The sequence below is a fragment of the Lutra lutra genome, chromosome 10 (genome assembly GCF_902655055.1).
Source record: "Lutra lutra chromosome 10, mLutLut1.2, whole genome shotgun sequence".
NCBI classification, from domain to species: Eukaryota; Metazoa; Chordata; class Mammalia; order Carnivora; family Mustelidae; genus Lutra; species Lutra lutra.
The window spans coordinates 87,042,145-87,065,097 of record NC_062287.1 but is presented as its reverse complement, the minus strand read 5'-3'; the positions used below and the strand labels follow the sequence as shown (position 1 = coordinate 87,065,097).

The 22,953-nt window shown below is 46.8% G+C and overlaps 1 protein-coding gene across 3 annotated transcripts in view; it reads left to right on the top strand.

Moving 5' to 3' along the window:
* ELF5 (E74 like ETS transcription factor 5) overlaps positions 1-22,953 on the top strand; it is a 42,157-nt gene that overhangs the window by 1,400 nt on the left and 17,804 nt on the right. The window contains exons 1-2 of one of the 3 annotated variants that reach the window (XM_047693843.1): positions 9,466-9,567; positions 16,273-16,397. In XM_047693843.1, the coding sequence (XP_047549799.1) occupies positions 16,277-16,397 (121 nt within the window). In that variant the 5' untranslated portion in view covers positions 9,466-9,567; positions 16,273-16,276. Of the gene's footprint in view, positions 1-9,465; positions 9,568-11,422; positions 11,583-16,272; positions 16,398-22,953 lie in introns of those variants that run through there. The other 2 variants (XM_047693844.1, XM_047693842.1) reach the window with 2 other exon arrangements.

Here is a 22,953-nt window from a genome sequence, read left to right as displayed (position 1 = left end):
CATTTGAATTGGGCCTTCCTCCCAGTCTTGGCCATGTGGGGTTTTTTTTAGAGATATCATCTGTCCAGTGTCGGAAAGAAAAGAGAACCAAGGAGAGCTGGAATTCTACTTACCCTCCTAGTGCCATGGGGCGAATCCAGCTGAAGCCATTTGTAATTTCTGAGCTGGAGAGCCCAGCAGTGTGGCGAGAGTTCAAAGGGAGTTCAGCCCTAATCTGGATGTTACAATCTGAGCCAATCTAACCGTGCAGGCTCTGAGGACATTATTATCAGTCAAGTGTAATTAAAGATAACATAGTTTTATTAATCGGCTTCCTAAGGAGACTGTGTTTATCTGATGGCTGTGTGTGTAATGGGTGCACGGCTTTGGGGGGTGTTCTGTGCTGCGTGGGTTGGTCTATGGGGAGGACAGGATGTCGGGGGGGGCATGGTGGATTTGGGGCGTGTGGCTAGAAGTGGCATCTCAGTGTTATGTGTGCTCTCTACATGAAGGATGGGAGTACATGTGGTAGGACTGATGGCCTGCGTGTGTGTGTGTCTGCGTGTTTGCGTGTTTGCTCAGGTTCACACAACTGGGCTTGAAATTGTGCCTGTTCCTCTACTATAACTTGAATTGGCCAGAACTCCGTTTGCCCCAAAAAACGGGCTTTTCCCTATTTGCACTTGTCTATAGAGTTCCCCAAGGAGATTCCACCAGCACGTGCCCTCTTTAGCTCCTAATTGTCAGCCGTTTTCAAATCTTATCTCCAGCCCTATCTCAGCATGCCTTTAATGTCCATTACCTCAAACCAGTTTGTCAATTGCAAAAGATCCCGAAAGAGCCAGGGCAGCTCCTGAATATTGTTTGGCCTGACCTGAAGTCAACTCCACCCACCTCAGGGCGGGAGAAATGACCTCCTTGGGCCCAGCCCCCCAGAGCTGTGCCGCATACAGTCTCCGTTCTGGTTTAAACTTGGTTAAACAGTCAGCAGCCAGGAGCGCATCAGGTAACACTCCCAGGCCTGGATCCCCCTCTAGGAGGGAGAGCCACTGACCACAGAGGGCCAACCTGGCCCTCTCCACCCTTCCCTCCAGTCTGTTTGCAGCATTAGAGACCCAGAGAGGCCTATTGGAGCTCAGGAAACAAAGTTTGGATGAGGGAATAAACATCTTCTAAAAAGTATTGCTGTATTTAAGATCATTAAGAACGCTTGCCAAATACTGTAGCCTTCTCCTAACTCCCAAGGTTGATAAACTTTTTTTTTCTTTTTTTAAGATTTTTATTTATTTATTTGACAGACAGAGATCACAAGTAGGCAGAGAGGCAGGCAAAGAGAGAGGAAGGGAAGCAGGCTCCCTATTGAGCAGAGAGCCCGATGTGGGGCTCGATCCCAGGACCCTGGGATCATGACCTGAGCTGAAGGCAGAGGCTTTAACCCACTGAGCCACCCAGGTGCCCCCATAAACTTTTGATGGATACCAGATAAAGGACTGAAAATGGATGGATGGATGGATGGATGGATGAATATCTACTGTGAACCAGATGCACCCACCTGTATTATTTCAATTAATCTAGTGAGTAGCTAATATTAATCTCATTTGGCTGATCAGGAAATGGAGGCTTTGATAAGTTTAATAGTAATAGTAATAATAATCTGTAGTAGTAGTAGTATAGCCATAAGTTATTATTTAATATATGCCAGGCATTGACAGAAGTATTACTTACATTATCTCATTTATTCCTCACCCAAACTATAGAAAGTAACAGTTTATTCACCCAGGCTTTTAGATAAGGAAATCATGGCTCAAGGAGATATGTTACTGGCTACCAAGTGGTAGCTCTGAGATTTCAACCCACATCTACCCACTTTTTCTAGTGCTGGTTTTTCCTTTGCTGCTTTCTCATTTGGCTTTTGCTCCAAGCAACACCACGTTTAGTTGCTAAATCACCTGAAAATGTTCAGCCGTGTGCCATATCTCACTGACTCTTTAGAACAAAAGGGACAACTGTTGACTCAAAATGAAACTGAATCCTGCCTGTGGGGTCTTCCCACACATGGAAAAGAAATGGAAACATTGTTTCATGAAAAGAGATGTGGGCAAGAGCCAAAAAAGACACCTGTCTTCATTTCCTCCCCAGTAATGTGCGACCCGGATGTGCACCCTGGGGAATGACAAGTTTCCAATTGGAACCTCCCCAGATTTACAAGGTCAAGGTTCAGGGGAGTTAGTGCTGATATGAGCCTCTTGGTGAGCCTGGGCGTCTTCTTAAATTTGACGGCTCTCCCCTCCGATTTATAGGTACTGGGAATCACTGGATTTTTGTTAGGGTGTGATGACATATTCTGATAAAGGGATAAATCAGGAAAATTTATAATATTGATAGACTGAAATTTTAGAAAAAGCATAATGCCAAAATTCTTATACATTCTCTGTTTATAACCGAGACTATATCTCTAAATGAGCTCCTGGACAAAACCAAACTCAGGAAATTTCAGTGTAATTCAGACCACTGTACTTTTTAATGGCAAATTGAACTGTGGAAAGTTGTAAAGGATCGCAAGGAAACAGCTATTTGGAAACAATATTAGTTCACATTTGGTGGAAGGAGAAAACCCAGCAACAGAATCCCCTAGGAAATAACAGCGTGATCCTAGAAAAAATACATGGACAATGAGCAGGAGAAAAATCAAAGCTTTTGACAAGATCTCATTGCTGACCTGCACAAAATTGCCCCAGAAGAGCAGTCAGGATTTGGGGAGCCTCCTCAAACTCAAAGTCCTCAGCAACTGGCCAGAGACTCCCCTCATTCATAGCCAGGATTCAAAATCCGGGCCAACCTTGCACGAGCAGTGTTGGGGGATCTCCGCCTCGTTCTCTCTTCCTACTCACCTGCAGGCTTCCTCTTATTGGAAAGACCCTCTCCTTCTGGTCATCCCACACATCCCAGAGCCTAGTGGCCAGGCCATGCAAGGATTGAATCCTGGGTCTGCTACTTGTTAGCTCTATGACCTTGGGCAAATTACTGAAGATCTTTGAGCCTCAGTTTCCCCTTCTGTAAAATGAGGATAATAACAGCCCTACTCCTTCAGTTGTTGTGCTTGGCACATAATAAGCAACCATTTTTAGCTAGTCATTCCAATTTTCATGGCCCAACTCAAATGTCACAACCCACAGGAAGCCTTTTCTGATGGCTGCAGCCCTTGCTGACCACACTCTCTCTGAAATCCTACAGCCCCAAATCAAAGTTTGGCTTGGAATTATGTACTTCCTCTAAGTGTTTCCTCATGAATTCTCTGTTAGTGATACAACTGGGTCTTAGTTTCTTTTTAATATTCCTCAGCATACTAGCCCATTTAAAACAAATAAATATATATATATATATATAGTAAATAGAGTAATTAAATATGTATTTATAAGCATAAATATATATTAAATACACAAATATATATTTTTGAATAGATATTGAATAAATATAAATACATATACATTTAATTACTATGTTTATCACATTCACATTTTAATATTTCTGAAATCAGGATAGGCTTTAGAATCTATCTGCACCTTTAACGCAATGCTTTTTTCCCCCAAGATGATGATCTAAATCAATGATGTACACCAAAATCAACAGTGTCTTAGAAGTAAGACTTGGCTGATTGATGAGGATAGATCAGCATGAGTCAGGCCACAGATTTCCCCTAGCAACATTCCTCACCCTCCACTCTCCATCCTCACACCCTTTTCAGCCCCCATTCCTTGACCAAAGACATGCCTTTGGATGACAACTGGCATGAGGGAGTTCAGTCTGGAGACATGCAAGACAGCATGGTTCCCACACGTTATCAAACTACATGCGTGATCACTCCCACTTAACAGGCAAGGAAACTGAGGTTCAAATAGTTAACTTTATCCAGGAAATCTGCTGTCAGCTCACTGTGGGAAGAGTAAGTCCTTAAAGATGGAATTGCTTGATTTTCTACTGAAAGTTGAACTTCATTAGTGGGGCTCCTGGATTAACCAAGCTATTTAGCCATTGCTGGAGGCACTGGTCCATTCTGCCAACATTTCAATGGCAGTACCATCAGCACTATGTCCTCCAAGCAACATCATGGACTGGCCATAGGAATCAATGTCATCCATTTCTCAAATGGTCACCCTCAATAACTCTTTCAGAAATCAAGCCCTCATACCTACCAGGGGACTGATGTTTGGTAGGAAGACAACGAAAGAAAAGTCTGTCTTCGTGAGCCCTGCCTTTGAGAAGGCTTCCCCTGGTTGGACCTCTCAGATCTGAGCCTTAAAAAGTTGTTATTGCCTCAGATATATTCAAGCTGACCCAAAACATGGCAATTTTGATTAGTTTGACTATCTAGTGTCCTTCTAGCACACAGGGAGACTAGAAATACAGTCATGCAGGTGTGATAGCTGTTTCATAAAAATTATCATAATAATTCAACCTAATGAAAACAAAATCAGTATTCCTTTTTTTGTGTGTGTGTGCAAATGGTAGTTTATTAAAGCATGGGGATGGGACCCGTGGGAGAAAGAGCTGCTCCAAAATGAGTATTCTTATCTTCATTTTCATTACGCATCTGCCAACCATTGACTTTGCCACTGTTTAACCTCCCTAATGCCTTCAGTGCTAGAAATCACACAAAGATCCATTGCCTTCATGAGGCTCATGGTCAAGGAGGGACTGTCAGGGGAGCTACTTCACTGTTTCCATCTACTGAACTAGGGCTCCTGGTCAGGCCAGCATGAAGAGCTGAAGGATGAGATGGATATAAGGGGCTGGGGAAAGATACCTCAAGAGGAAGTAAAGCAAATACACAATCAACCAACAAGAACTTCTTGAGCACCTTCTTGTGGTTAAGTCCATGCTGGGTGTTTTAGGGGACAATGGGTTTACAACTCTTGTCCTTACTTTCAAGGATCCTTCCAGCAAAACAGGATGCCCAAGAAAACTGGTATCTCTTCAACTTCGATTCTGCCTCCTCCAAAGGTACCAAATCCTGTCTCCTCATTAGAAAAGTTCGGATAATAATAATAATGGCACCTGTGTTGGAAGAATGATGTAAGGATTCAATGATTTAATACCTGTAGCATACCTAGACCCTTTCTGGCACCTAGTTAAGGGCTGATAAATGGAAGTGATTACCATTATTCACTGCAGAAGGGCAACGGTATCCTTCTCGGTATGGTAATGCTCAAAGGTCAGCAATCTCAACCAACATCCGCACTTCTCTCCAGAGACCACAATGGCCGCCATTTGGCGAGAACGGACTATGTACCAGAAATCACAGTAAGTACTTCCAGATGAGGAACCCGAGGCCTCACTGAGGCCTCACTGAGGAACGAAAAGTTTGTGCCTCATTGAATGTTCTCAAGGTGGCAGATCCCAGGAGTTCATTGTCATACACACTCACTGACAGAACACTTTTCATTCTTCAATGTTGGAGCCAAGAGAGCATTAAAAAGTAGAATTTCTCCAGCAGATTCTTTTCTAAAAATGGCATCAAGATAATACAGACAGGGATCCTGATCCCAAACTCATGCATTCCACCATCACCCTGATGCTAATGACATCATCTGTGAATTTACCTAAATGTGGTTTTTTAACCCCCTTGTGTTTTCAGCCTCTGCTGCTGGTTGGGCTTGTGTTGAGAGTAGCACATAGAAGGAGAGAAGATATGACTACGGAAACATTGGCCCAGGTTAAAGAGGGCAGGTTCTAGGAAAAGCATGGAACCTATTATATGTAGCAAAAAGAATTAGGTAGGAGTCTCGATCTTATGTCAAGTGACTTGTCTTTGACTTTACTTCTATGGTACACATATGTGTTGAGTGTCTTCTTTGTCCCAAGAACCATGGGACACCCTGGGTACTGGGGATCAATGAGGTACCAGAATTTCCACTCCACAGTGAGAGACAGACTATGCCTTCAATAACAATAAGACCTAGAGAGGGAGGTCTTGAACCAATAGAGAGGGAAGGATCCCCTCAGAAGGCAGTACTGAGGCCAGAGGAAAAGGACAGAGGCTCAGGGCAACCTGAGCTCCTGTGTCTGCAGTGTTGTTAACATTAGGCAGGCCTGACTTGAGCCCAGGCTTGGCCACCACCCAGTTGGGTGACACCCAACAGGACTGGAGCCTCTGTTTCTTCAAGCAAAAAAGAGGGTAGTGATAGCTAATTCCCAGGGTTATTGTGAAAAATAACCAAGGTGAGCCAGAAGAGCATTCTAGCACAATGCTTGGTACATGGTAGACGCCCCATGTGTATACGATTGTTTCTTTGCTGACCACACACAACGACCCCGGGAGCACTTACAGATTGGTTATCATGGTAGTTAAGAGGACAGGCTCTGGAGGCAGGCAGCCTGGACTAACACCCTTGTTCTCCCATTTATGAGCTGTGTGACCGTAGGCAAGTTACCTAACCTCTCTGTGCCTCAGTTCCTTTATCTGTAAAACAGAGATAATAAGTAACTCCCTCATCAGAGAGTTGTGAGAATTTAATAGCACGAATATATTAAAAGATAAGCTGAGGTATTTGTAAAGATTTTCAAGTGTTTATTTGAGCAAACATCATCCCCAGCTGGGCGTCGCCAAACTGAAAGGGGTTAGTGGCCTTCTACTGACAAGAGCTAGGGGAAGGCCTTTTACAGAGCAGAATGGAAGCGCAGCAGCAAAGTAAGGGAATTATTTGATAGGCTAGAGCTTAGGCTCTTGCCTTATTTGGGAAAGGCTACTTGGCAGTTTGTGATTGTGGCTTTTAAATTTCATTTTTTTTAATATCAGTGCATTCATGATTGAGTCTGGCCTGGGTTTTGGCTTGTGTGCGCAGGCTCCCAAGACATTAAAGCGACCAAAGTCTAGTGGCCTCTTCGTGTAATTACTTAGACGAATAAGTAACAGAGCTCACACTTACCACTTACGTAGCGCTCCCGCCCCTCCCTCCATGTTTTACTCCATTTAATTCCCCCAACAACCTTGTAAGAGATGTACCCTTCTTCCCCATTTTACAGATGAGGGAACTAGGAGGTAAGGACGTCCAATAAGCTTCCCAGGCTCACCCCGCTGGCAGGTGGCCAAGTAGGGATTCGAACAGGAGACCAGATCCTTCCAGAATCTAGTCTTAGTCACTACGTTGCTCTGATGAGCCTAATTAAGGGTTACCTGTTATTACCGTGCAGTTGAGACATCAGGAAGACAGGCTGGAAATTCTAAAATGCTCCATACCTTCTTCTGCCCTCCTTTCCCCCATCCCCCACCCCATCTCTTGCCTTCTATCAACATTCATAATGTGGTCATTATAAACTAAGTGTTTGATGTTGTCAAAGATCTCCACTCCAATCAAATTTAGGTTCAATGTGATAGTTAGACTTAATTAGAGTCAAATTCCTCTTTTATTTTGGTTTTATCTTAATCACCCCTTTTATCCACTGGTCCAGAAGCCTGTAATTTCCCGCATAGGCCCTCAGAGATGCCATATTATGCATTCAGGACCAGGAGACAAACAGAGGTTGTTGTCACACGCACTGACTGCCAGAAAAGTTTTCACTCTGAAGTAGTTGAGCTGAGACAGCATAAGGGGGGAAAGGTGTCATTTCTCCAAAAGACCGTTTTCCAAATACAATAGCAGAATATGATGCTTTCCTTTTAAACCTCTCTACCAAGAGGAACATATGTGTGCAGATCCGAACATAAGAATCGTTTCAGAAACCAGTGACAAGATGGGAAGTGCCCAGCACAGGGGATGTGGTGTATAGAACTGTCTTGGTTCCCTAGACACCAAGGAGCAAGAGGCAAACCACAGAATTTTAGAGCTTAAAGGATCGCAAAGACCATCTAATCCAGTTCTTTGCAAACTCCCTTTCATCACAGATTCTTTTGTTCAAAGGAAATCCTACCCTGGAGATTTATATAAAAGCTGAGGTGCTCTTATTGAATGAGGGAGGAAAGGTCTAGAGCTTGACCGCCTGGGCTCCTGGCCTTCCATCCCCAGCAGCCCCCCCTAAGGCCTCCCAGAAACCCCTGGAGTTTTCCAGGATTTGTCCCTGTGAATTTGAAGATCGCGCTTCTAATCCAAACTCCGCCTTTCACCCCAAGAGGAAATATGCCCAGAGAGGCTGCTGGACTTGCCTGAGGTTACACAGCAAGTTAGGGTGACCTTATCTTCCTCCAGCAATTTTTCCGTGACACCCTGAGTCCTTCAGTGAACTGCCTTTTGTTTCTGCAGACCATGTGGGTTTGTATTTGTGTGTTTGTAGCTGTGCCCAGAGTTCCCAAGAAAACCCAACAAACAAGTCCCTGCTCTCACTTTAAAGCTTGGAGTCTGCAGTTTGGACACAGTGTCTTGGCTGCCCGAGAGAGCTGGAAGCACACTGCAAAGAGGCACAGCGCTATAAACGGCTGTCCCGCAGGCAACCAGGGATACTGCATTTCACAGCCTAAATTAGGTCGAGTTTCTGCTCTGAGGCAGGAGGCGTTGGGGGCGGGGGGGTGCGTGGATACTACAAAGCAGGTAGTTCACAGCAAGTCAGGCCCCCAGCCTCGTAGCTGCAGACACCTGCCTGGGCCACTAAACTTTTCTGTCTCTCCATGCATAGGGAAGAGAAGGGAGAAACCTCCCCGTGGCTCATTGCATCCGAAGATGCTAGAAGTTAAACAAGGTAATGTTAGAAGTTAAACAGGTAAATGATGGCTTTGAGAGACAAAGGAGAAGAAAGGCCCCACATTGTCCCCACAAGCTGGCTGTTACCTTCATCAAGTTGCAAGGCACAGGCTGGAGGAGTGGTAGAGAAGGGGGTTTCTCATTGATGTGTCCCTCGAGGAAAACAGCTCACAAGGGGCTGCCCTCGCATGAACTCATGTGACCCCCAGCCGCCCAGTGGGTAGGCACTCTTATTTGCATTAGAGCTAGTTAAGTTATTAGCTAGCTGGTTAAGTTATTCAAGGTGACAAGCTAGAAAATGACAGACCTAGAATTTGAATCCCAAACCACCTAGCAGCAGAGCCTGTGTGCTTAACCCCTGCCCCAGCCTGGCCCTGCTCTTTGCCTCACAGAGGAGAAACTGAGAGAATGACATGATTTCCACAACCGCAGGACTCCGCCGGCCCAGGAGGGAGGCGGCAGAGACAGGCACCAGGGCTGGATTGCTTTCCTCTCCAGCTTGCACCAACGAGAATTCCTAGCAAACGCAGGGCATTTCCAGCAAAGCTCCCAGAGGCAAGAATTCTCATCTTGTTTACTAAGTCCCCTGGAAAGGGGTGGAGGGCGGGCGGGGACGACAGAGGTGCGGGGGCGGGGGGCAGGGAGGGTGAGCTGGGCACAAAAACAGGATAAAGGTAAACTTTCTGCATGTGAGAACCATTCCCCCCCTCCAAGGAGCCGTGTCACACTGTATGTCACCGTCATCAAAGGGGCTGTGCGTAAACCTGAAAAACCAAACGGACCTGTCTGTAGGTGTTACTTATATCACAAAGCTACAGGTGCCTTTATTTCCACCGTACGCTGGTGCTGGGAGCACCCGCCTTCTCTTGCCTTGAGAGCCTCCTCTTTGGACCTAGTCACCCACCGCGGTCCTCACGTAAGCACCTTTTCTTTGCTCTTTTCGATGAATTGTAAGGGGCATCAGGGCTTAGAGTCCCGGGCTGGGGCCTGGGTCTTTTCATCTGGTCTGCACCTCCAGATCACCCCCACCCCCCAAATGCCAGTTCCATCAGTCACAATGCCTCCTGGGAGCTCTTTGACGGGGATTTAAGTGCTTGCCTGGGACAGTCATTTTTCCTCTCAGGCTGTCTAGCCACCCCCTCCCTGGAACCCCCTTGCGCTAAACCAAGGGCGACTCGCAGAGAATATGTACAGGTACTCAATTCTCTACCCGTTCCTAAACCTGTCTGTAGGAAGGGGAGCTAGATTTTGCACCCAAAATAGTCAGCTTCAAGGAAAGCCCACCAGCCCCCTAGCTAAAATTCCCCCTTCTGCCTTTGGCCCTGCTCATGGCTCCCCCTTGATACAGAGAAGAGAGCTGCCTTGTTACGGTTTGGGGCCTTTTTCAGGAATTTGTCCGTACATAATAGCTTAAAAGAAACCCTTTTTTTTTTTGCCCTCCTACACCACCTCAGTGTAGACGGCTTCCAGAAAAGCAATGGTTAGAGTTTTTCCACTGTATTCTCAGACCTTCTCAAAGACTCTGCAGGACGTGGGGTTTGTGGGCATCTGCCCCCTTCTGGCCGCCACTGGTAGCACATGCCCCCTTCACCTGAAGAAGGGGACCCATGGATGGACTAAAACTTTTACAAGCAGGAAAGGATGTCAGAGGTCATTAAGGTCAAATGATTTAGGGAGAAAGCTTTGTGCTTTAGTCTAGTTTAAAGATACTGGGAGAGGGATCGTTTGTTCCTCTGAGTGAAGACGTAATTCTTTGTCCTCATGTTGTCGCTGAGAATGGTTTTCGTGACTCAAGGTGTTCTAGGCAGGCACTTTCAGAGTTTGGTTGTCTTTCTTTCTCAGAAGTCACCAGAATAAGAACCTTTTTGATATATTGATGACAGTTGATTCTCCCCTGCCTTGGCTCAGGCATCAAGATATTACGCCCAGACTCTTGCATATATGATCTGATTTTAATAAATCTGCAGGACATCCTGAGAATGGCATGTTAAAATCCCATTTTAAAGATGAGCTCAGAGAAGAGCATGGGTTTTTATAGACCTCCCCTTGTGCGAAACGAAAATAAAGAATTCTGACAGGCTGACCAGTAAAACACCTAGATGTCCCATGTCCCTTGCCCTTGTGGGTGGCAGAAATCCTTAACCCCTCAAGGATTTCATCCAAAGCTGATGAGCTCTGCATCGGAACCCCCAGTAAACTGTGTGGCTTACCTTCTGTGGGTCTTTGCCACACCTTTGGAGAAACAACTAAGGACAAACTAGCAAGCTCCCTATACAAGCTAAAGGAAGATGAGGAGTCCCTTGGTAAGACGAGAGCAAGTCCATTCTCGCAGCTGTTCTGCTTTCTCTCAGAAGAACAAATATTCAAGCACCCCAATTCTTTAACTACAAGTGTCAAAATAACCCACCGAGACTTCCCCCCATGTGTGCCTCCTTCGGGAGGTCCAAAGTGCGGGCAATTGACCCTGCTTTGCCCCCAGGAATGGGGACCCTGTGGACACTCAGGTTTCACTGAGGCTTTGGAGGAGGAAAAACTTCTTCCCCATGGGACTGCCCAGATAGCGGGATCAGGAAAGGCCCTTCTTAGCCCCCCCGTTCCATGGTTTCTACCCTCATGGCCTTGTTCTGTCTGGTGATGTTTCAGTGCATAAACAGCCAATGTGTAGATGCTTAATTGGGTGGATTTTTGGTCACATGCCCAGAGTGAAGCTGATGATCTCTGCCAGGGTCAGGAAGGAATTTTCCTTCTCTGGCAAACTGGCCAAGCCTGGGTGGTTTGCTCCTTCCCCTCTCTCTGGAAGGCTGAGCAGAGGTGCCTGGTTAATCAGGCCATGGGCACCACACCTGTGATTGCTGCCTCTGACTCGTGTGGGGGCAAGAAGCCCACAGGCCTGTCCCTCTGACTGTGCGGACCCTTCCCTGTTCACACCTGGTGAGTGAGCCGGCTCCCAGAGGGGTTAGGAAGCCAGTGCAGCCATCGGGGACCCAAGCTTCTCCACTATCACTGTCTCATTCCAACAGGTCCCTGCAGTCAGGCTTTCTTGCACGTGGAAGGGAACCCACCGGCTTCCTTTCCCTTGCGTGGATTGTGCTTGAAACTTCCCTGCTCACTAAGCAGCTATGGTGGTGTTTGGGGGAAACGGATTCTAACAGCGGTGGGTGTGTGGATGGGCAAGAGGTGAGCGAGGGTTTGAAGCGCTTAAGAGACCGGGCTAGCCCAGGCAAAGAATGCCAGGGGCCCACTGGGGAAAGAGGTGGGCATGGGAGGGAAGGGAGAAGAGGAAATCAGGGGGACTTTGGAGAACTAAAGTTAAATCTCCATTTTAGTGGCTGGATTTGACTCCAATTTAGATAGCTTGCTCGACCACAATATCCAGTATAACCGACATATGTGCATATGTGTGCGTGCCGGTGTTTGGATGTGCTGGGCCATTCAGGTGAACGTCTGGAGAAAATCATGGAGCCAGGGCACGTCTCAGAGTCCCCCTCACCAGTGTGGTCAAAGGAAGAGCAGAGGCACAAGAGGCAGAATCATGACTCTCAGCCAGTGCTCTTTACAGGACGCCAAACCAGGTGCCCCTCAAAACCCAAAAACATAGGCCTAGGATAGCAGGCTGGGACCCTCCCTGAATCTCCATTCTTGTCCTGCTGCTGACTCTAGGTCTAATCCAGTGCTTCTCAGCCATTTTTTTCATTGTCGTTCCCAACTGAGGAGGTTTTTTAAATAATTTTGTCATAGTCTCTACCCCCTATCATTTATGCACAGTGGCCCTTTAGAGGGTCTTGAGACATAATAATGGCTACGATTTTTTTTTACCCCCAAGAACCAATTTTTCCCCTCTAAGGTCCACGTCACCCACCTGGGAACACCAGTCAAACTGTGAGCCTGGGCCTACATATTCCTGGACCTCAATGTACTAGCTGAGAAATGGGCCCCAAACAGCTGGTTTGGAGTTTCTTCCCCCCGCCACCCTCACCCTGTTCCACCTATATTAAGGAACTCTTAAGAGCTAAAATGTTGTTGTTATTGCAAGGACTTTCAAGGGCCTAGGAAGCTAAGCGACTGAAGACAAAGCAGCCATTATTCCTGAACTCACACCTAGCGCATGCTGGCTAAGTGGCCAAGGGCTTTTGTGGAAAACCCAGAGTTAATAATATGCTCTCCGACTGTAATAGCATAAAATAAAAAAGAAATATGCTGCTTTTATAAAAGAAACATTTTTTTCAAGAAGCAAGAAATAATTACAGAAAAAAAAATAGCCCTTGGTACACCTGAGAGAGTCCTTTAAGAAAACTCAATGGATATAATTCCTCATAGAAGAGATTACCAAAGGGAATCAGATCGGACGCTGTGTACAGCAGTAGGGAGACTGCAGGTCAAGCGAGCAGGTTGGTGTAAAGAAGAAGAGAAATCCTTAAAAGAGGTAAATATTCTATTGCTCAGAAATACTCCTAATGTTTGGTGATCAAATTCAAGTTACCAAATGACTTTTAAGAACTATTCATGTCAGGTGTTAAGCAAGAAAGTGCCCACTCCTGCTATAGTGTTTTTTTACCTGGAGGGTTTCTAAATGGAGGGGAAGACCTGGAAACAGTTCTGTTTCCTTCCATGTGGACTACACCCCTCCTTTCTCCAAACACCCCCAGGAAGGTCATGTCAGAGTTCAGCCATCTTCTCTCTCAGTTTTCTGAGATTTTACCTTTAGCCCTCACTTACGGGAGCTTTTCTGAGGTCAAGTCCAAAATGCAGAAGAGGGGTTTTGAGCTCCAGGGGCCCTTCCCTCCCTCAAAACCTCCCACCCCCATTCCTCTTCATCCTACCTCCCGCTCAGGATATAAAACCAGCCAATCCGTGGGAAAATCAGAGTCTAAACTCAGGCAGCCTTGACCTCTGTTTGATATGGTTCCCAGGGGGAGATCCATGAACATGATAACCCACTGAGCTGGTTAACCCTCTCTGGGCACCAGCAAGGAGGCTTCCCAGTAGGGTCTGGTGACTCTCCAGTGACGGCCCAGAAAGGGTGCCAGAGTGTGAGAATTTGAACTTGGTTATTTCTCTATCACAGGAGAGCAGTTCTCATGCACAGTTGATGAAGCTAACGATGGTAGATTTGCAAGCACCCTCAAAGAATTGCCCTTTGATTCTGGAATCACACAACCCCTGCCTTTCTCAGTACTGGGGTTCCATTTGATATGTAAGTGTGTTAGGGATATGTCTGTAGGCAGATGTGACTGTGAGTGTTTCTAGAAAAGGAAGCAGATGATCCAAAATTCAGAAACCTTAAGAACTTGCTACAATATAATGTTGACATCCATTGGCTGTGTGACCTTGAGTGAGTTACACAAATTCTCTGGGCCTTCCTTGTCTCAGCTATACAACAATGGAGTGAAGGGAAAGATTGGACTAACTCTGGACTTTCCAACACGTGGCACTCACACCACTCGTGTGATACAGGAAATAGATCAGGTCAGGGGTAGGCAAACTTTTATTTCAAGGGCCAGGTAGTTAGTATTTTAGGATATACAGACCAAAGGGCAAAACTGATTATAGTAAGTGGGTACATATATAACCATTTCCTATGTAACTATTTACAAATGTAAAATCATTTTCAGTTGCGGCCCATTTCAAACATAGGTGGTGGGCTGGATTGGGCCTGTAAGTTGTAGTCTGCTAACCTCTGATTTAGGTGATGCATGGACCAACAGTTTTTATTTAAATTCTGTCTTTATTTTTCTGCATGTTGAAAGGAGACAGACTTTCCACCTATAGTGGTGATAAAAAGTCTTCCTTTTAAATAAATGTAGTTGTGTTTAAAAAAAAAAAGTGGATTTTTTTTTTTTTAGCATATTAAGTAAATTATCGGGATGGTAGGCAAATGATTATCAAGTTTGCAAAACACTGAATTAGGTGATTACTAAGACCCCGGCCATCTGAAAATTATATATGCTTAATATCTCAAGATCCAGAATCCAATCTTTGTTCATTTAATCTTTGACATTTAACCTACCAGCTGCGTGACCTTGAGCTGTGGGATCCCCTTCACAAAATGGGGGTAGAAACACCCTATCTCATCAACATGATTGTGATGATCAGAAGAGAGAATTTGGGCAAACCAATTTTTCTAATCTACCAAATATGAATTCATTTTTCCCCTGAATTGTGAGAATATGGGGAAAAGCAAACTTGAAAGATTACAGCAGCCTCAGCCATTCCGTTCTGCCATCTTTTCAGCCTCAACCAGACACCTTCTCCCAAATCTTCCTCCTCGCCAGTGTATGCAGGGGGGAGAGCCCTACAATAAAGAGAGTGACTTCTTGGGGCGTCTGGGGGACTCAGTGGGTTAAGCCTCTGTCTTCGGCTCAGGTCATGATCCCAGGGTCCTGGGATCAAGCCCCGCAAGGGGCTCTCTGCTCAGCAGGGAGTCTCTTTCCCTAACTCTGCCTGCCTCTCTGCCTACTTATGATCTCTGTCAAATAAATAAATAAAATCTTAAAAAAAAAAGAGGGACTTCTTAAGTGGATAAACCTGAGTTGTTACCCAAACTCTACCATCTGCCCACTGGGTGGTTTGCAGTATATGACCTAAAATCTTAGCGCATCCATCCTCATCACTGAGAAAGAACCTGTCTCAGAGTGTGTTCCGAGGAGACCATGAGTCATCAATACACAGATGTAAAGTGCTCAGAACAGAGCCCAAAGCGTAGTAAGTGTATGTTCCAACTATCATAGGTCCTCGCTCTCTGAACCCAAACCCTGGGACTAGATGTGCTGCAGAATTCAGGATTCCTCAGGTACTAGGAAGGTTATACAGTATGTATATGCTGCAGGATACAGAATCCTCTTGTCGGGGTATTCCTCCTAGAAAGCATATGTATTTTACATATCTTATGAATATTCATCTAGTAGAATAAACAAAATTATAACTATAATTACAAAACTATATAGCATATGTATAATGTACACAGTTATAATATGTTGCTTATATACATATACGTGTGTGTGTGTGTGTATCTATGTTTAGTACATGGTTTATATGCCTGAATATAGATTTATGGATGTAATATATATGTAACTGTATATAAAACTATATAACTAATTTAGGACTGGTTTTCGTTTTGTTTTGTGTTTTGTGGGAAATGAGTCTGTAAACACACACACAACACATACTTTCTTTTTCAGAGCTTGTGGATTTCAGAATTGGGGGTAAGGGTTTGGGGTGTATTAACATATAGCCACACTTGCCTGGCCTTCAGAAGCATATGGCTGACCTTATAACCCGGAGTTCAGGGGTCACCTGTGAGCCAATAGGAAAAGTAAAGAAAGAGGCAGCATTGCGTCCTAAGAATCTCCATGTCAAATCTGAACTTAGCCACTTACGGGCCATGTTACGTGGGCACCTGTTGCAACCCCACTATCTAGATTTTCTTGTATATAAGATGGGGGCAGATGTACAAACCTCACAGGATGCGGCAAGGATTGATTAACGTCGTTGTGGCAAGCACTTAGAGGGCTGCCCAGTTCCTAGATGGCTGCGTGTTTGTTATTAAAAACCAAGTGTGCCCCGCAGGGGGCTCCTGTGCAGCCCTCGTCTGCCTCCTCTCAGCCCTCTCCTGCCTTTGTAGGGTGATGTTGGACTCGGTGACACACAGTACCTTCCTGCCCAACACGTCCTTCTGCGACCCTCTGATGTCATGGACTGATCTGTTCAGCAATGAAGAGTACTACCCTGCCTTTGAGCATCAGACAGGTGCGTAAACCCGAAGAAGCCCATCTGAGCTGGGAAGAGCTGAGGTGGGAGGTGGCTCTGGCCTCTAGGAGGTGGCAAGGCCATGCTGGGGGCTGGAACGTGCCAGCTCTCACCGGTGTTCAGGGCAGAGGACTGGAGGAGATCTGGGCAGCAGGAGGGGAAGCTTCTGCAGGGAGAAAAGCACTGGAATCCTCACCCCAACCTCTTCCCAGCTCTGTGGCCTTGGGGGACTCTACGAATGCCTTTGAATCAATTTCTTGGAGTTATTATATTTAAGCAAAAACCTTAGCCCAGAGCCTAGTACGCTGTGATTTCTTGATATCATGGATTTAGCTAACATTTGCTGAACAGTAGCTGTGGTTCAGGCCCTGTGCCAAGCACCCATCTCATCCTTACAGCAGCCCTATGAGAAATGAACTGGTTATTATTTCCATTTTATGAATGAAGAAACTGAGACACAGAGAGGTCAATGACTTATCCAAGGTGTTATGGCTCTTTAGGTTTCATGCAAGTTGACTTGAGCACCTGTCCTCTTAACTATCTACACAGTCATCTTCTAAATCATCTTCTAACCACGTTGCCCTGCAGCTATTGATATGAATATGACTGTTTTTCTCGGAGCTTCTGTTTCTTTATCCCTCAAGCAGGGATGACGAGAATCACTGTGAGAATTAAGGGAGCCTAACTGCGTAAAATATATGGCTCGGCCCAAAGCATGCGCTCGGTAGACATGAATCCCCACGCCGTCCACTAGGCCTGCCTTCCCACCCTACCTCCTCTCTCGGCGGGTCTTCTCTGCCTACAAAGGAAGCATGGGGCCTTGTGCAGATCCCATGCCAGAGGAGGGCCTGCTGACTTGGCCCCAGCATCTCCCTGAGGGCCTCTGTCCCCAGGTGCTCAGGTGACTGCACAACCCAGCAAGCCTGGCAGGTGCACGCCCCGAGGCTTGTGAGGTAAGTCCTCACCAGGCTGTCAGTCCTCCCAGGCCTTAACCCCGGGCATTCCGGCTCGGCATGGCCCACACTCGGGAGCAGGAGGCAGTTGGGTCCAGGAGAGACCAAGCCTCTGAGGATGCTGCGAAAAGGCCCCCATCAGAAGGAAGCCCCTGCCTCCGACCAGAGGCCAGGGCATCACAGACACACTTGGGGTGCTTCCCTCCATAATCCAGCCCCACACCTGCTCACACCACCAACACAGGGGCACGCGCACGCACAGCGTGTCTCTCACCCTATCTGAAGGGTTCTGAGTCAGCCAGATACATAGTCCAAATCTCCTTTAGGCCTAAGAAACACTTTGATCCCCAGAAAGAAAATGAAGAATGTCTTCTATTTCTGACCCTCAATATTGGGCTGAGGCTAAGTTTGAAGGAGGAAAATTAAAGCTTTTGTGTCCCCATTGTCTCCCTTGTGTCCCCATTGTCTCCCCTGTGTCCCATGATGGCAGGGTCCAGGGAGAAGGTCCTTCTGTCCACACATGCATAGCAGGGACTTGCCATCCTGGGAGCCCTCTCTTCCTGCCCATTCTGCCAGCTGGAGAGGTGGCAGGAGGGGATGGCCTGCCTGCCCCAGGGAGGAGTTCCAGGCCTTGGAGCAGTTTCTGTAGTCATCCAGAGCTCAGACTTCAGAGCTGGGCAGCCTAAAGGCAAAGTCTGGCTTTGAGATTTGTTAACTGTAGCACCACAGCTTCTCGTGCCTTCGTTTTCTCATCTGTGAAAGGAGATAGCAAGAACGCCTACCTCATAGAATTGTTACAGGGTGTTTATTATTATGTGGGAGGTGTTTGGGCCACAGTCAGGTGCAGGACAAGCACACACGGGGGTTTAAAAATGAAGGACTCATTTCAGTTTGGGAAGATGAAAAGGTCACGGAGACGGACAGAGGTGATGGTTGGCACAATCTTGTGAATTGACTTAATGCCACCAAACTCTACACTTAAAAAAGAGTTAAAATGGTAAGTTCTAGATCTATTTTACCACAGTAAACAACAACAACAACAAAAACGAAGGGTTAACAGAAGTGAACACCAGTAGGCTTGCCAATGGGGCTGATACCTGACAGTCTCAGACATAAAGACACAGCCTTCTCCTGTCTGAGGCCTCTGTATTTCCAACAGTCTAATGAGAAGTTGGACTTGGTCAATGCTAAGACCCCTTCCAGAAGCTGATTCCTGCATCACAGCTGTAGCCCTCTTCTCCCACCACCCACTGAGAGAAGACAAAGTCCCGCCAAGGCATAAATATCCCGCAGGAGTCACCCTCCCTGAGGGAGGAACCCGGCTTTTGACTGGCCACCTGGCTCTCTGGATTCCCAAAGGAGCTGACTGTCTCTGACCTCCTAAAGGTGGAGAGAAGTTGATTGCGACAGGATAGTTGAGAGCTGCCTGGACACTGGGTGGGCCCTGTAGGCCGTGGCCGTCCTCAGAGCCAACACGCCCCATGGGAAGAATATCTGGTCTGGCCTCTGTGCTTTCCTTCCGAGAGAGGTGACCCCTCCATCTGAGTCCTCTCTGAGAGGGAGGCAGCAGGGGACAGCAGACTCGCCTCTGTACACTGCTCTGCAAACTCTCCGTGGTCTGTGGCCAGTGAGACATCCCCCAGCCCCACAGGAGATCCCACCTTGAATTCACAGTTGTCCCCGTGGCAGCTTCCTGTCCACGTCCAGGCTCCCCAGGCCGACACTGCCACAAACCACTGATGCCATGACCTTGGCAGGTTTTTCCTAATAACTTGGAGATATACTTTCCCAACTGGAAAAACATCAGCCACCTAGGGCTGGGAAGCCTGCTGTGCCACAGATGAAGTGTTTCATGACATGCCAGGCACTCGGTAGGTGCCCACCATTGCCAGGAACACCTCACAACTCCCCCCAATAGTGGAAAAACAGCTGGGTCTCTCTCCCGTCTTCATTTTTCCTATTGAACCAAAGCAGCAAAGGGCCCCGTCTCATCCTTTCCAATTCAGGATGTGACAGCTTCGGTATTTCGAGACCAAAGGGAAAAGAAAGGGAGAAAGGAATGATGTGTCCACTAGAAGAACAATGTCTACAGGAGGGCAGGGAGGAATAATCAGCTTAGTCTGGAAAACCAGCTGTCTTCACAACCTTTTCCAATGGCTTTAGCAGACAGCAGCCAATTCTGGGCCTGCCACACGCTAACCACAAAGGATCAGACCTGCTCTTTGAAGCAGGCCTTCTGCCTGGCCTTCCTGCAAGACCCTGGAGTGGACTGTCACAGATTGCAAAATACTCTAGAATTTCATTAACTCCCTCAGGCCTTCCCTTCCGCTCTCTCAAAATAAAGAACTAGCAATACTGGAAAAGTTGATCGAAGTGTGCAGAGCCGGCTGTCTGACCTTGACAAGCGTATGATACTTTTTAAAGATGATTTCTCCACTGAAGTTCTGACAAGTCATGGGGTACCCTGACCTCACACCTCGTTTCTGGCTCTCTGCCGTGAACCTCCACACACCCACTCACCCTTCCCCTGTTTGCTGAGGTGACCACGCCGACATGCGGTGCCCCTCTGCTTTGGATTCTGGTTTCCACTTTGTCTGTAGCAGAACTTTCTAGATTAGGGCCATTCCAGGGGTTCCTGAGAGGTCCCTCAGGGCCCTGGGTAATGGTTCAGGAGGCCGGTCTCTAGCTCCCGCTCTCCATCCCCGCCGTCAAGCAAAGCTCTTGCACCTCAAAGGCACTAAGTTCCAGCAGCAGGAGCTGGAGAACACTTACATGACCTACTTCCGGCCCTGCCACTTCCTCAGAGGACTTGGTGGCATGTGGGGGGGGAAGGTTCACATGAGCACAGAGGACAGCACGCTAACTGCTGCATCCTAGGTGCTCGAAAAATGTGTCAGCTGTTGCTATACCTTGGGAAATTTTATTTAAAGAAGGAATTTTATCTGAAAAGGTGCAAAGCCTTTCGGGTATTAACATCCAGAAGATCGGGGACAAGGCATTTGGGTACTACATGGGCTTTTCTCAGCAAGATTCATGTGTTGGGTATAGAAGTCCAAAAGCTCATGCAAGAGTCTAAGAATTTCTAAATCAAAACCAGACAAATCAACAAAATCACTGAAGAGTGTCAGGTGGGCCCGTGTTCATGATCCTATCCTGGGAGCAGCCCCAGAGAGAGACCTCAGCACTCACCACAAGCAGCCCACCCTCTACACGCCTGAGCCTTCTGGGCAGCTGGGGCTTCGGGACCACTTGGGGCGTGGTGCTCCCTGTGCCTTCCCAACCCCACATGCCCCAGGCTGTAGCTCTATGCTGATCCCCACCTGCCCTTCTAGTCTCTTCTCCATCCAGTTCCTTAAACTACTCCAGACTTCCCTCCCATTCCACCATCTCATGGTCTAAATCATTCCACAGGCTTGGAAGGAATGCCAAGAAGGGCTGTTGGATGGAGCTCAACCATCTCTGGGAGGAAACCTGGAAGCAATTTTTCATTTCAGGCTCCCCTTGCCCATAAAGTCCTTCCTTTCAGTGACAAAGCCACAATTGATGATGTCCCGTGCTACCCAGTCCACTCGCCGGCTCTCTCCAGTGCGGCCCCAGGCAAAAAACTTTCCCAACTCCCTATGCTAATAAATCATACTAATTATGGTCCAGGCTGTCAAACTCGGGCCTCCTCTGACCCAGACTGTCTGCCTCCCCACGCTGAGCCCTAGGCTTGCTTTGTTCTGCTTGTCCCTCAGCTAGACCAAGGCTTCAGAGGGAGGAAGGCCTCATTTCCCTGGAGAACAAACGCAGTCCCAAAATAGTAGCGAATTACAGGTGACTTGTATTGAAGGCTTACTGTCCTCCAGATAACTGGGCTATGTTCTTTACGTGTATCATTTCTTTTCCTTTTCACAGCAAACTTCCTACGAGGTATGCACTATTGTTCTTGTCGTAGAAGGAAGCTGAGGTCCAGGGAGGTTAGGAAACTCCTTTAGGATTTCACAGCTAATATGATGAGGAGGCAGAACTGCAAATCGGGGAGGTCCTGTCCCCAGCCCACGCTCAGTTAAATCCACACAATCCTCAGCTCTCTTCCAGGCCCCTCCCTGCAGGTCCCTTCCTCTTTAGGTCATTTGATGGAACCATGGAATGGAGGATGGGAACGAGAGTCTGATTGAATTCCGGGAGCTGGCAGGTTCATTTAGCATCACAGAGCTTCTCACCGAGGCTCCCCGATCAGCAGAGGAGAAAGACCGAGTTCTCCTGCAGAAGGTCTGGGGACCTAACTCAGAGCTCTAAGCTCAAACGACTCTCACAATCTCTGGTCTCACTGATTTTGCATTCTGCTGCATATCTATGTTGTTGTAATAAGAAAAGTCAAACTCTCCCCCACATTTCTGCTTCAAGGGAGGTTCCCCCAAAATGAACAGTGCTGGTCAATGTAGAAAGGGCTCAGGGGCAGCAATCCATTTGGAAGAGATGGCAAAGGGACTGATCTAGAATTTTTTTGAGAGCACTTTGCCTAAGATTCAGAAGACCACAGGTGTCTATAACAAAGAATGAAAGTCGTGGATTACTGGACCCACTCTCTGGCATTTCCACGGGAGATGCACAGGCATTAATCATGTGGGCACAGTTACCCTTGTCACCCTCTGTCCACTGTAGGCAAGGGGGATGGGAATTAGCCCCTGCCCCTCCACCCCAGTGTCAGAAGCATGGGTCTCATGTGTGACCTGAGCATCAAGCATTTTACAAAATCACACAGACTGGACAGTATCCCCACATTTTGAGCAGTATTGGCCACCTCACTCACGCTGGCTATTCAAGGACAAATTAGCTTCGTTTATAACATAACTTCCTCAGTTTTTGTAAAGAAAATAAATCCAAATCTCTAGAAAGGAACAAAGTGGCTGACCTACACAGACACACACATACACACACACAACATATTAGAAGTATTTGAGAAAGTATAAAGTAGTTATATGGCTAGCCCCAATATTAACAAGTATACATGAATGATATTTAATGAGCACTTACTACATGCCTGCCTCTGTTCTAAGCACCTTCTGTGGACATTCCCTGCTGACTGTGTGGGCATTTGGGTGTGCCTCCCATGCTCTACCGGCTTAAGTGCTCCCTCTGAATTTAAACACATCCCAAGTTATAGCATCACTTGTAAGAATTCCACCCCCTCCCCCGGAATTGCTGAAAACCCCCTTAGCTGCTCAGTTCTTCCTCCCAGTGTAGCTGGCCCTTGAACAAATGTCCTGACCTACTTCCAACTTCAAAGGAGCTGACTGAGACCGTGCTTAATAGTGGCCTGTGGACATTTAGATTAAGGGTACCAGGCAGGGGAAGTGGTTCATCCCCAACCCCGTCCACACAGGCAGAAAGGTTTCAATGCTCAGCGTCTCCAAAGGGTTTTGGTTATTTTATAAATGCTCGATGCACTGAGAAAAACACTTTGTATTTCCAGACAACACAATTTGTTAAAGGTAACATATCCTGTGGGCGCATAACCCTACTTTTATTTACTCTGAGTTTATCTCTTCCAAGTGGCAATAGGGTCTTCATGTCACCACAGAGGTTGCAAACCTTGTCATCACCAGAGTCTCATCCTT